At 33.6% G+C, this 14,938-nt stretch overlaps 1 protein-coding gene across 3 annotated transcripts in view; it reads left to right on the top strand.

The window, feature by feature from the left end:
* Gapvd1 (GTPase activating protein and VPS9 domains 1) overlaps window positions 1-6,662 on the top strand; it is a 475,307-nt gene extending 468,645 nt beyond the window's left edge. For all 3 annotated transcript variants that reach the window (XM_090406248.1, XM_090406249.1, XM_090406247.1), the window contains one exon: window positions 4,341-6,662. In XM_090406248.1, coding sequence (XP_090262374.1) covers window positions 4,341-4,607 — 267 coding nt within the window. In that variant the 3' untranslated portion in view covers window positions 4,608-6,662. The remainder of the gene's footprint in view (window positions 1-4,340) is intronic.
* Window positions 6,663-14,938: the final 8,276 nt, after the last annotated feature.

The following is a 14,938-nucleotide window of genomic DNA, read 5'->3' as shown; positions in this document are numbered from 1 at the left end:
ATTAATTTTTGGTCATTGCACATTCAGAAAACTTTTCATCGCACACAGGGAAAAAAAAAAATCCTGGCATTATACTTTTCCTCTGATGCATGCATAACTGATCCTGGTACCCCCTGCCCCTCATTCAAAATGCTCATTACTCAATGCCTACTTTGTCTTTTCACCAGGAAAAGATCAAAAGAATGTTTTCATAATTTCTCCTGGTCCAGATGGCATTCCTTCAATTGCTCTGAAGGTTTATTCATCAGGACTGGATCCTCTCCTGTGTTTCCTGTTTATGTTCTCTTACTCCACTGGCATCTACCCCACAGCCTGGAAATTGGTCTTTCTTCAGTCCAGTCTCTTTCACCTTGGTCCTCTCCAAAGTGATGGTGAGAATCATCGGTACCCAAGTCTTACACTGTCTTGTAGGCATCCAACTAATAAATTTGGATACTTTTCCATCACTGCTGATCAACAGGGGATCTGCTCACATGTCACCCACCTCTGGACAAATACATGGAAAAATTTGGTGAATCTCAAATCTCCAAAGCTTTTGACAGGATATGTCACAAAGATCTATTAAGCCAGCTCCCATTATTTGGTCTGCTCCACAGCTTCTGCAATGAGGTTGTGAGCTTTCTGACTGGTCTCTTTCTACATATGATGGTGGATGATTCCCTATCCTCTCACTGTACAGCTAATGCTGGGGTGGGTCCCACAAAGTTCTGTTCTCTTACTAACCTCCTTCCTTCTGTATATCAATGCCTTATTCTAGTTTCCTGCAACCAATAGACAGTTTTGCTAATGACAGCACATTGCACTCCTCCCTTTCATTTGGCAAACTGTGCACTACAGCAGATCACCACATCTTACAGAGCATCAGCATCCACTATCCTCAATTCTGATCATTCAGTGGGGTATAGATAACCTCGTCAATTTCAGTGCTAGCAAAATACAATTCCAGCTTGTTGGAAGTTTTTTCCCACTTGGTTAGACTATAATAAATTTAGTTTAATCCTTTATCCAGGTGTAAGCAAACAAAGTTTGCACCTGAAGTATCTTCAGAACTGAGGCAACTCATGGTAAAGGTGGACCAAGCTCTCATCACTACTTGTCTTAGTATCTCCCATAATGCAAAGCACATCTTCTTGCAGATATGTATAATGCTATGCATTAAGGGAAGTGCCACTACCCAGACTGGTTTCAACCTTTATTGAGGTCTCGTCAGTGGGAGCCAGACCCAGAGATGGTGATGCGAAGATGGAAGCAATGGAGAAGTCATATTTATCTATACGAGTTGCCAAAAGGTGTCTCACCTTATTATTAAATTACTCTGGATTTAGAGAAAGATGTTGGAATTTTTTTTTTCCCACTTGGTTAGACTATAATAAATTTAATTTAATCCTTTATCCAAGTGTAAGCAAACAAAGTTTGCACCTGAAGTATCTTCAGGACTGAGGCAACTCGTGGTAAAGGTGGACCAAGCTCTCATCACTACTTGTCTTAGTATCTCCCATAATGCAAAACACATCACCTTGTGGACATGTATAATGCTATACATTAAGGGAAGGGCCACCCAGACCGGTTTCGACCTTTATTGAATGTTCAAGTACAGGTCAAACTCCAAAAACTCAGTGTTGTTCTCAGTAACAGGCTCACCCTGCCACTGAGAACTCTCAGCGTTGGCTGTACCCCGTGGCAGGCTCACCCCACCACTGAGCAGAGTTGCTCATATGTCATCTGAGGGGTAACAGCAACAGCCGTGCTCAGTTAACTTCATGGACTACAGCATTGCCATTCATTACCCCACCACCACCACCCAGGATCTGGGTGACAGCAACAGACAAGCCTCAGTTAAAACTTCATGGGCTACAGTTGCCATTCATCACCCAAGCTTCCAACCGGTTTCGACCTTTATTGAGGCCTCATCATTGGGAGCCAGACCCGGAGGTGGTGACACTAAGGTGGAAGTAATGGAGAAGTCATATTTACCTATACGAGTTGCCAAAAGATGTCTCACCTTATTATTAAATTACTCTTGATTTTGAGAATGATGTTGGAAATTTTTTTCCACTTGGTTAGACTATAATAAATTTAGTTTAATCCTTTATCCAAGTATAGTTCCACCTTATTTTTCACAAAAAAAAAAAAAGAACCATTTTCTTCCAGTAATAACTTTAACACTCAAGACGATATTTCTTTCTAAAACAAGATTTGATTTCTCTGCTTAGAATTATCTTGTCGTCAAGCTTCTCCTGGTATATGCACATCACAACCATTGCATTCTCAACTTCCAAAAAACTAGGATTTCTGTTTTGCTCAAAGTGGTACATCATCTCTATACAACTTTTACCTTATAAAAATCACAAATTCACTCAACTGTAGAATGTTGCTCTCATATTTGGTGTGGTTCCCCAAGAGGGGAACTTGATCTTAAAATACTTGATTCACATTAGAAGAGGGCAATCAGATTAATTAATGATCTTTTACCAACTTGGTCCACCCACTTGGTCACAAACATCTAGTTTCTGCAATATGTATCTTCTATCAGTATTTTCATGGTAAATGAATTAGTATAAATAATCCCTCTACTCTACTAAATCTGTTAAAACACATGCAGCTGCATTCAACATTCCTTCACAGTTGAGCTCCAAACTCGCAGAACAAATTTATTTTTCTTCTTCTTCATTTCTGCTACTACTGCTGTATTATGGAACAGTCTTTTCCCCTCAAACTTTCCAGTACCCTAATCTCAACTCTAGAGATATACAGATCAGCCTATAATTTGTAGCTTTTGCCTTACACTACCGTTGAGGAAAACAATTTTACCTTCTTTCTACTACTTGAGGATTTGTGCTTTTGTAAGACTCTTGTCAAACAACTAAGCCATGGCTGGCATCAACTTCCAGGAACATTCCCTTGAGAATGTGATATGTCATCAAGCTTACTGAACTCCTCATATACCTCTTGCTCACTCACCAGTTCTCCCAATTCCTCTACACTTAAGCTTCTCGTGATTTTGCATTGAGGATCAAAACACTGATTAATTGCGCTTTGAATACCTCATCTTATGTCCTCTGCAGCAGTTACCAATCTACCATTTTCATCCATTAACAACCATAATCATCATTCTTTTTACTTGCCACACAAAAACAATTTAGCTCCCCCCCAGTGAGCTGAATTGGGTTGTCTTGGCATTGGGGCTGACGATCTTAGAATGTAAGCTTCTCAAATTTCGGGCAGTCTCATGCACCCAAATTTATTGAGGTTTGGGAAGTTTTTCAGAGTTGAGACTGATTCAAGGAATAATCTTTCATACTTGTACTTGCTGCAGTGTAATAAAATGGCCTTCCAGCGTATTCTGTGGTGGGCATCCACTGCATGGTCTGCAAGTTCTGAGTGGATGTAATCCTTATGTTGAAATATCCTGATATTGGCTGCCTGCCTGTTTGGCCATAGTAGGACAATTTGCAACTGCCAGGGACCCGGTATACTCCGGGTAGGTCTAGGGGAAGTGGCTTGTCTTTGGTGGAGTGGATAAGAGATGTCAATTTCTTATGTGGTTTGTAACTAGTTGTGAGGTCATATTTTCTTAGGATTTTTGTCAGTTTTTTGGATGTACTTTGGAATGATGATAGATTTAGAATAATCTCTGTTGTGAAGGGGGAGGGGTTTGTGGTTAACAGGTTTTAATATTTTATGGGGGTTGTAGCCCCATTCTACTCTACTCCACACAACTCACCGTTAGCCTAGTGGGTGTGCGCTTCGCAACCATATGCTTGGGGAAGGAGTGTCCTGGGTTCGATTCCTGTCGGTGACGTGAGGAGCTGAAGGATCTTCCTCAGCCATAGCAAGTTAGCTGGTCTTGGGCGTGGACAGTAGGGTTTCCCCCCCCCAGTTTATCCTGGGGTTTTTCATCCCCCCAAAGCAGGCAAACCCACCTTGAGAACTCAACACTACAGGACATAGGATACACCGGGGCATAGGGCTTGACCACCTTATCCTGTGAATGGTTTTAGGTCCAATGATTAATAAAAAACCTTAACACTGTAAGGTAAAAGAGGGTAAAAGGAAGATGAGATAGTAAAATCGAATGAATGAAATTGAACTGAAAGCTTTTCTTCATATATTTAATTTAATAGTAGCAGTTGCTATTTGTAATATTTTCACAGATGTAGTATTATGGTAATTTTCGTTCTTTGTAATAAAATATTCCATCAAATTGTTTTACATAATTTGGAAAACTGATTGTTTTTATTTTGTAGTTTATGGTGGATGGTGATATATGTATATATATATATATATATATATATATATATATATATATATATATATATATTTTTTTTTTCCCCTTTTAGACACCAAGGGACAAAATACAATGTGTTTTAAGATGTTGTAGCACAATTATGAACCTTCTGAGCATGGCCAGTGACAAATCAGTTCCTGCTGCTGATGATTTGATGCCTGTCCTTGTATATGTTGTCATCAAGGCCAATGCCCCATGCCTTCTTTCCACAGTACAATATGTGAATACATTTTATGAAAAACAGTTGGAAGGAGAAGAAGCTTATTGGTGGACACAGTTCTGCTCAGCTATTGAATTTATAAAAACAATGGATTATTAGTTCATTGTATATTATGCTATGCTTCATTTTATTGATCATGAAGTCTGTGATGGCAGAATTAGTTGCGAATTTCAAAAAAAAAATAATAAGTGATATATACATACATACATACATACATACATTCATTTGCCTTCAAAAGATAGGAAGTGTTTGCAGAAGAATTTTCAGTGTGATACAATTTTTTTTTTTTAAACTCATTTTTGGAGATTTATATTTATTTTTATTATATTATTATTATTATTTTGCTTATTGTTATGTTGAGATATTTTGAAGAGCATTAGTCATTGTAAAACAAACAAACAACAACAAAAAAAAACCTTTGAAAAACATTCTCTCATTGAAGAGCCAATTTCTGGTTGTTTAAAGTAGGTTGTCTAATATTTTATTACTTCTTTTGATGTAATAAAAATAGGTTTGAAGTTTCTGTTGATAATTATAAACAGAAAAGGAACAATTATAATTTTAGATATTTAGATTAGATAAATTTGAAACTTGTCTATGATTTCTTATAGATTAACAATTAAGTCAATTGAGAATTTTTTTTTTTTTTTTTAGTTCTGTGAAATGAATGAAAATAAGCCTAATTTTTAATTAATATTGAAATATTTCAGGGTGTGTTGTTTATAATGCTTACAGGCATCAATATATGCATATTACAGAAATGATTGGTGATGTGGGGTTTCACTTATGGAACTTACCATGTATTGGCATTTAACTGAATAATCTGAGTTGGATGAGTTTGTTTTATAGTTTGAGTAGAAATAACGAAGCTGCCATTAAGTTAGAATTTTAAAAACAGGGAAAGCTTTGGAATAAACTGAAATAGTTGCTGTATGTATAATTGATAATAGTGAGAAGAGGTCAGATAAACATGTGATATAAAAGTTGCCTTCTGGTAAAGCTAGCACAGCTGATTGTGTTAGATTACTTCCATCTCTTTATAGCAATGATGTAATTAGTGTATTACTAACTGTGAAAACAAATGTGTTCAGACAGAGTATATATATATATATATATATATATATATATGTATGTGTATATATATATATATATATGTTTACTAATAGTAGAATATCAGTCAGTCATATTATGTATATTACCATAAAAGCTCCAATTATTTTTGTTAACAAACATCTTATCACAGTGTGAAGTGTTGATGTGCAAAAGTATTTAAGTATGGAATAGCTGTTATTTCACAAGGAACAGTTATTAGGTGTATAGAAGCTTTTGTTCATGTAAGTAATATATTATGTTCTCAGTCAGGACTACATTAAATAATTTTAATTTCTTAACTATCTATGATGTAAATATGCTATTCTCTTTTCACTGATTCAGTGGTGCCAAATTGCAATTTCAGTGTAACATAATCTCAGGTGTAATTTCTTTTAGGACACTACAGAAATTAAGCATGTAGTTTCCAAAGAAGCATAGTGCAATTGTTTTTATTTTTGTTTCATATGTAAATAGCATGGCAGCTTTATTATCAGTACACACACATGTATATTATTATTAAAATATTTATGTGGTTCTGAATTCTGCCAGGCAGTTATACAACCATATTGAGGATAATCTTTGTGGTTACCTTAGCTTGGATAAATAAACTATATTGTTAAAATAGTGAAAAAAATTACAGTAGCAAAAAATAAAAGAAAGGCAAATATTTCAGAAAGAAATATGTTAATTTTTAAAGTAATAAATGAATTAATAATTCAGTTGTATAGAAAAGGTTGAATGCTGCCATCAAGTATATTATTGTTTATTAATCAGTTTTGTTACATACTCATATATGAAATCACAAAATGTTGGTTCACTTAATTGCAGTAAAGGTCATACACATTTCTCTCAACTACTTCAGTTTTTAAAAGTATATTAAAATGTTTTCTTATATAATTTCTGAATTAAAAAAAAAAACAACTTAAAAATGCTGTGTAAATTTTGTAAAGGATTGTAATATACTAAATAATTTTTCTATTGCTTTTCAGTTCTAATAGTGGAATAATATGTACAAAGCATGCATATATACATTATGTGTTGTAGACAAAACATATTATTCGTTTTCTGAAATAAAATCATATATATATATATATACATATATATACATATAAGCTGAAATGTATCAACATTTTCTGCATTGAATATCATTACCACATTTATTATCAGTCCTTCGCAACAATAGTTGTGAAGGATCCATTAAAACATTAAAAAATCTAGTCTTGAAAGAATCTAAACAAGATTGATAAATTATTACTCATCCTAGCATATGTTCTTATATTTTCTTCAGTTATAAATAGAAACATAAAATACCATTAAGATTAACCCAGAAGTATTAAATCAAGTTAGTAGCATGCCTTTTCTAAAAAAGGGAATGCTTTCCAAGTCTCCTCAGTATTATTTCAAAATATTTCTCTTCTACTGTAGGAGAGAAATATGGGGCCTCCATGAATACCATCTAGGATTTTTATGGGGAAACATCTACGTATGAAATTGGCTAGTTCACTTTCAGCTGAAAAGTCCTTATAAATATTCTATTCATCCTAGAATTTGAACCCAGTTGTTTCCTGCCAGAAGGCATGCTGATTTTTTCTACATTAGTGGTAAGGGAAGAAAGGCATGTTTCAGACTTAGTCTAATATCTCAGGAAGCAAGGGGTTGTAGGATATTCCCTCTCTCTCTCTGAAAAGCCTAACCATCTGGAGAATTCATGCAACTAATAGACATATCTTTGCTCATGATCTTAGCTACCTCGTTTTAATAATGAACATCCTGTCTCCTATACCCTAACATGTCATTATCATGAGATGTTCAAAAATCATTAGGTTAACTTCTTCGTTGTACCAGGCCTCAAACTCGTTCTCTGTTTCTATACTGCTTTTACTCTCTGACAATATATTTGGCTCATTCACTACTCTTTTGTGTATCTTCCAAGGATGATCTTATACTCACTCTCACACCCTGTCCTTAAAGCTTATTATTTCATGGTCCTAATTTTACCTTAATCATTCTTCTCAGACTTTCTTTAGTATCTTCTTTCTTGTGATCCATAAAAATTAATTCTGTTATCACACACTATAATCCTAGCATAATCTGATCAAGGCATTAGTAGTAAAACAAAATAATTATAATAACTCTGGAATTATAATCATGACAGTAGTGACAATGACAGTTAAAAATTAGTTTTTGTATATGACTACATGATGTTGTTGATAATTATTTCACTAATGTTGACATGTAGTAATTTTATTAACAGTCAGTAGTTGTTAAATTTTCACATACTAACTCATCTCAACTTAACTGCTGGACGTGCTCTATGTAATATGTAATAATGCATTTGATTTGCAAAGTCTAAATAGCAAATCTCTAAGATAAGTTTTTAAATCTTATGCCTATTTTGAGACAATATTCGAATTCCATTTTATTTCTGACCAAATATATTTGCTTTCAAAATTATGCTAAAGTATTTGTTTGTGCAAGATTATTTAATTTCTCATTCATTTTCTGTATTTGTTTTAAGGGATATGAACATCTACTTTAAATTTGCATATGATGATTAATGAAGTTTAATCTATTCAGGGTCAAGAATTGATAGACAAAGAACAATGACAAAAATGGCATCATATAAATTAGTATAAAAAGCTATAACTACAGTAATATACAGTATGTGAAGCCATAAGAAACCTGAAATGTGGAAAGACTGCTAGAGTGATGATATTTGACCTTCTGCATCTTATGACTATTTTGTGGCAATATTTGAATTCCATTTTATTTATCACCAAATATATTTGCTTTTAAAATAATGATTTACTCTAACAGCCTTTCCATATTTCAGGTTTCTGATGGCTTCAGATTTGTTTTTATATTAATTTATATGATGCCATTTTTGTCATTGTTCTTTTCTGTCAATCCTTCAACATATTTTACTAGATATGACTATCTGCTCAAATTTGCATATGATAATCTATTGCATATGGTGATTAATAAAGTTTAATATATTTAAGGTCAAGAATTGACAGGCAAAGAACAATAATGAAAATGACATATAAATTAAGATACAAAATAAATAAGTACAGTAATAGATATGAAGCCATCAGAAACTTGCAGTGTAGAAAGGCTGTTAGGGTAGATGCTATTCAGCTTTCTGCATAAGTCAAAAGAATGAATTCTGATTCAGTGTAGGAATTCCAGGTAAGATCTATACAAACATAACTGAGAAAAGTTAAGAATAATTGTTGAAGAGAAACTTGGAAAAGACCAAACTGGATTCAGGCCAAATAAGGATCGTCAAGATCAGATTTTCGGTTTAAGACAAATAGTTGAAAAATGGAAATATACTGGCTCGGTTGGTACAGTAATAATGTACTATAGGTAAGTTTACAGTTTTTTTGTCAGTGAGAGACACACACACACATAAATATATATGTATATATTGCAAGCAGAAAGCTGTTTTGGATAAGCAGAACACTGTGCCAAGCAATAAATGTATATTTAAGTTGTAAGACAACAGTTTGAATTGGAGAAATGTAAAAATTGTTTGATTTAATATACTATACTTGAAAACAAATTATATTCTTGCTATAATCCTTTATACTTCAGTGCAGTCAAACAAGATTTGCACATGAAGTATCTTCATGACAAGTCTACTCTGGGTAGTGACCCTCTCACAATTTTTTGTATTGTGGGATACTGAGGTAATTGACATGAGGTCAACAGCTTCTTTATACAAATAAGCTAGTCATGAAGATGTTTCACGTGCTTGTGCAAACTTTCTTTGCTTATGCTTGGGTAAAGGATTCAGATATGAACATAATTTGATTTAAAATCATCTGTACGATAAGGGTGCACTCCATCCCTACTGTTATTTGTTATCTATGTGGATTACATTATAAAGGAAAGTAACATTAAACATATCAGAATTGGAGATATGCAACTCGAGCCAAGTTGTGCATAACTTACGAAAGGAATCTCATAATGACGAGAATCAAAATTTGAGTCTTTTCCAGCCAAAGGACATGGTGTCCCTATCTTTCTTCCAAATATGTTATGGAGGAGCTTTGCGCACACACACACACATTGTATACTGAAAGCATTCTCCATTACTAAACTTGTGAAATCCACTCATAAATATTATTCATCTTTCTTCCTTGATTTAGATTTGTGTATTCTGCTACTGCTACTTAATAGTACCAATATTCAGCTTTTATTTTCATTGTTATCAAAAAATTACCCGTTATTACTATTCACAATAAAATAAATAAATATATTAAATTAAGGGGCTATAAAATCCACATTGTTTCAAAACCGAATGAGAAACTCAAAGATTGGAATCAGAGAGTTTCATGCCGAATATAGTAAACTATAAAGTAAGAAATGAAGCTTATTAGCTCTTTATATTTAAGTAACTTAATGGTTGCACCTCTTTAGAAACTCGTATAGCAGAGTATATAAGTTCTTTTCGCTATACACTTTGGTATTATGGTCTAGCTACTCACTAATGAAGCCTCAAAAAAGGCTGAAGATGGTCTGGGTAGTGACCTCCCTCCATAATGTAATAACAGCATACATTTCCTAGGAAATGTGTTTTTACATTATGGAAAATACCTAAGAATAGCGATCTGAACTTTCCCCACCTTTGCAATGAGTTGTCCGGTACCGTACTACGTACTAGGGTCACTTGCATTAGCTTACGCTAGGTTCGCCGATACTTTATAGTTTACTATATTCGGCATGAAACTCTCTGATTCCAATCTTTGAGTTTCTCATTCGGTTTTGAAACAATGTGGATTTATATCCCCTTAATTTATAAACCAAAAGGAAAAAGAAGTGGAGAAAGACCACTAAAAAGGTGGTATGAGACCAGAACAGGCCAGTAAGCCTAATACCATGAAAAGATGAAGTGTTAAACGTATTTAAAACATTGAGTCCTATTCAACAGATATATGAAGAATTTCATAGTATTTCATGTAATTACAGGTATATTATCCAATTACTTTTATGTGCTAGGGTATCCTGAATACTAAATTAAGTTGAATAAAAATGGGTGAAGTGATGATATAATGTAAAACATTTTGAAGTGTTTTTCATTATTCCTTTATATTTACCAGTTCCTCAGTAATGTTACATCACTCTTACAAATGACATCTCACAATAAAGATGTGGTGGGGGTTTCCTGCACACTGAATTAAAGGTTAATAAAATTAAGGTGATGGTAGTATATAAAAAAATTTCCTCCCCTTTATATATTTAATTTAATGTGAAATTTAATTTTTGTCCTCCAAAACAAGTGCAGATGACTTGTTTTATAAAGGTTGATCTTTAAATTGGAAGGGTCAAATAAGCATTATAGGTTTAATGGACATTAGGACAATCTATAATCAAGGACTACCATTAAGAATTACACACTAAGTGATAAAACATTAGTATCATTCTGCAGAAAAGAGAGGTAGATAGCCAACTGCCAGTGAAAAGGATATTGCACATGTTGGGGATGTGAGGTTTGAAACAAGTGATATGACTTCTTGCATGTGTGAAATAATAGCAGTTTCTGCCTCATTTAGTAGTATTTTTGCATCAGGAGTTATAATTGACTATACAGCCTTATAAATTGAACTGCATCAAGGAAATTATATAATTCAAATGAGGTTTCTATGGGATCTATTGCAACACTTGGCACTTTTCCTTGTGTCAATTTCTCTTTGCAGTGCTCCCTATATTGATAGATTGAGAGCTTGTGGATTGCAGAGGTTGGTTGATAGACAGAGAAGAGGGGATATGATAGAAAATTTAAATTATTAAAAGGTTTTTATAAGATTGATGCAGGGGAAATGTTTCAGCTGTGTGATAGTGATGGAAGAACAATAGGTCATCCCTGTAAATTAAGGAAAAGTGTGTTTAACAAGGGTATAAGAATGAGTTTTTTCGCCTGGAGGGTGGTGAATGAGCGGGCATTTCCTGACTCAGTTGTGATTTCAATTATAAGTCTGTAAATGAATTCAAGAAGAGGTATAATAGATATTGTTTTGATAGTTTGGGTCTCTTGCGATGAGTCTACTGACTCCATGGAGATACCTGTAATAATAATAAATAAGTAACCACATATTTCTAGAGACTTGTAATGTTTTGATCTATGTGAGGCTGATTACATTATGTTTTCTCTTTGTCCATTTCTAGTTTTTGTAATAAATTATATTACTAAGATAAACAAATTTTGATGGAATTTGTTATAGTTCTTGCTGAAATTTATCAGGAAATTCAATTTTTGTTTGCCTTGGTTCAGCAGAACTACAGCATGTGAAAAGCCAATGTTTGACACACACACAGAGAGAGAGAGAGAGAGATACATACATACATACATTTCGGTTATTATATTTGTTCTTGCATGTACTAGCAGTATATTGTCCAAGTAAAAGACAATTATAATTGTACTGTGTGTATTTGAATCCTCTGAAGCTTTTTTTTTTTTTGCTTTGCCTTTTCAATTAAGTCTGAGTTAAATAGTCTCAGAGGATATTTTGTTTGAAAATCTTTCTAGTTTTCCTCTTGCAAGCACAGTCTATCAGCCTTGATCAGTTTAGTGCTAATTCTGACTTAAGCTATTACACCATGGTTTCATGCATCCCCAGATTAGAAGTGTTAATTAACAGATATTGAATAAAGGGTTTTGAATTGCTTTTATTTGAATATAAGTGGTTTTGTTGGATGCATTGTTATTTTGCAAATGAAATTATATTTATTTTATGAGATCAGTGATTAATATTTATTAATATTAATATTTGCAATGACTATTGCAAATCTAATGAAACTGGGAAGAGAAAGGAAAAACCAAACCTGTTTTGATTCAGAATTACACATCTGTTTCTAAGAAAAATTAATGAATTAAGTTGATTGATTAACTCTAAGAAAATTGTTTGATAGGATAACCATCATTATTTAATCCTCATAGTTCTGCAAAGTACATCTCAAACAATGAAGAATCACAGGGCATTGGAAGCAAGCATTAAGACTATCTTGGTTAAATCCTTATAATTATGGTTTTTTGCCCTCTCTCCTTCACTTAACAAAGTGTACTACAGTGAGAAGGATTTGAATAAATGTCTTAATGTCAAAGTTTGTGTTTCTGCTTTCAAGTGACTGGTTCATGATTCAAGTAGTGTGTGATTTTGTGAAACCTACTCATGAAAGGCTGTAAACCTATATATATATATAAAGTACATTAGATAATCTGGAAACCCTGCTCTAAAGACCAAACATGTTTTTTTTTTTTTTTTTTTTTTTTTATACAGGCCATCTTAGGGTTCCACAAAACAGAGTGGTTGTCTCAAACAGAAAATGATACTCGTCTATTGCTTTAAAGGTATTCTCAATTCATGCCAACAGTTGTATTCAAACCCAGAAGCTGTTGGTTAGAGAGCAGATATACTATCCACTTTGCCAATCACCAGCAGACAACATGTGTTTAGTGTTTGGATCTTGTTAATGACTAAAAGGACTTTATCTTGACATTTTCATTTGTTAATTAGATTAGTCTTAAGTAGAGATCGGGCTTACTACCAGGATGACCTCTCTTTCCCCAAACTTATAAATTAACTAATCTACAAACTATTTGCACTTTTTTTTTTGATCTTTTGTTTCTTCCCATAATATTTATTTAGTAATGTTCACATATAAAAGTGATAATCCATGGTAAGTCTTCTGGCTCCATGGAGGTTCAGAAATAATACTAATCTTTAATAATTTAATAATAATCTTAATTAATAATCTTCTTCTTTGAGTGCCATCTTCTATCGGAGGTCGGTGACCACCTTGGCAAATTTTGAGCGATTCTCAGCTATTCTGAGCAGTCTCTCAGAGTTCATACCAGTCCACTGTCTGATATCTGCCAGCCAAGATTTTCTTTGTCTTCCTTGTCCTCTTCTTCCATTTATCTTCCCTTTTATAATCAATTGAAGTATCTTATATTTTTCATTACGAAGTAGGTGACCAAGATATGCAGTTTTCCTTCTTTTTATGGTATCTAAAAGTTCACGTGATTTTCCCATTTGTTTCAGTACTTCCTGATTGGACGTTTTTGCTATCCATGGGATTTTTAACATTCGTCTGTATAACCACATCTCAAAGGCTTCAAGTCTTTTTATTGATGTTGTCTTCAAGGTCCAAGTTTCTGCACCGTACAGCAGTACAGACCATACATAGCATTTAACCATGCGTACTCTAAGTTTAAACTGCAGTTACACAGTGTTGATTTCATCAAGAGAAAATTTTTTCTTGCCATTTCAATTCTAACTTTTATTTCCATTTCTGGATTGCAATCTTCATTTAACCAGCATCCAAGATATTTAAACTTTGCCACTCTTTCTATTTGTTTCCTATTTAAAGAAAGTGCTAAATTAAGAATTGGTTTCTTACTTATGACCATGAATTTAATTTTGGTGATATTTATTTTTAATCCCAATTTTTCACTCTCTGCATTTATTAGCTCCAAAAGATTTTGAAGATCCTGAATATTGTCAGCCAGAAGAGCTGTATCATCGCCATATCGGATGTTACTGATGATTTCACCATTTACACTAATCCCTTCCTTTCTTCCTTCCAAGACTTTTTGAAATATGGCTTCTGAGTAGATGTTAAAAAGAAGAGGTGACATCACACATCCTTGCCTTACTCCTCGTTTGATGTTAATGGAGTCTGTAATAATGTCATCAACTTGAACAGATGCCTTTTGGTTCCAATATAAGTTTTCAATGATCCTGATGTCTTTACCATCTAATCCAATTCTTTTTAATAGTACAATCATTTTAGCATGTTGGACTTTGTCAAATGCTTTCTCGAAGTCGATGAAGCAAATGAATATTACCTTGTTTTGGTCAATATATTTTTGAAATAAGATCTGAGAACAGAAAAGAGCCTCTCTTGTTCCCAAGCTGTTTCTAAAGCCGAATTGGGTATCACTGATGGTGTCTTCACATTTTCTGTATATTCTTTTTTGAATTATTTTCAGAAACATTTTGAGAACGTGACTCATTAGGCTGATCATTCTATAGTCATTACAAGTTTTCGCATTTACTTTTTTAGGTAGCATGATGAAGGTCGACTGTAACCAGTCTAGAGGGATTATGCCTGTATCGTAGATCTTATTAAATAGCTTTACTAATATGTTAATGTTGTCGCCTTCTAATAACTTTACTATTTCTGCCGGTATTCTATCTGGTCCTAGGGCTTTACCATTTTTAGCTGAGTTCAATGCACATTGTACCTCTGATTTTAGAATGCATGGACCTTCCATATGTTCATAAGTATTTTCTGGGTTCTGTCTGTCATCAGTAAAGAGTTCTTCTATA

This window comes from Typopeltis vanoorti, chromosome 16 (genome assembly GCF_054136105.1).
Source record: "Typopeltis vanoorti isolate ZY-2024b chromosome 16, IOZ_Tvanoo_1.0, whole genome shotgun sequence".
Classification (NCBI taxonomy): Eukaryota; Metazoa; Arthropoda; class Arachnida; order Uropygi; family Thelyphonidae; genus Typopeltis; species Typopeltis vanoorti.
Note: the sequence above shows the minus strand (reverse complement) of the source record. Positions and strands in the feature narration are given on the sequence as shown.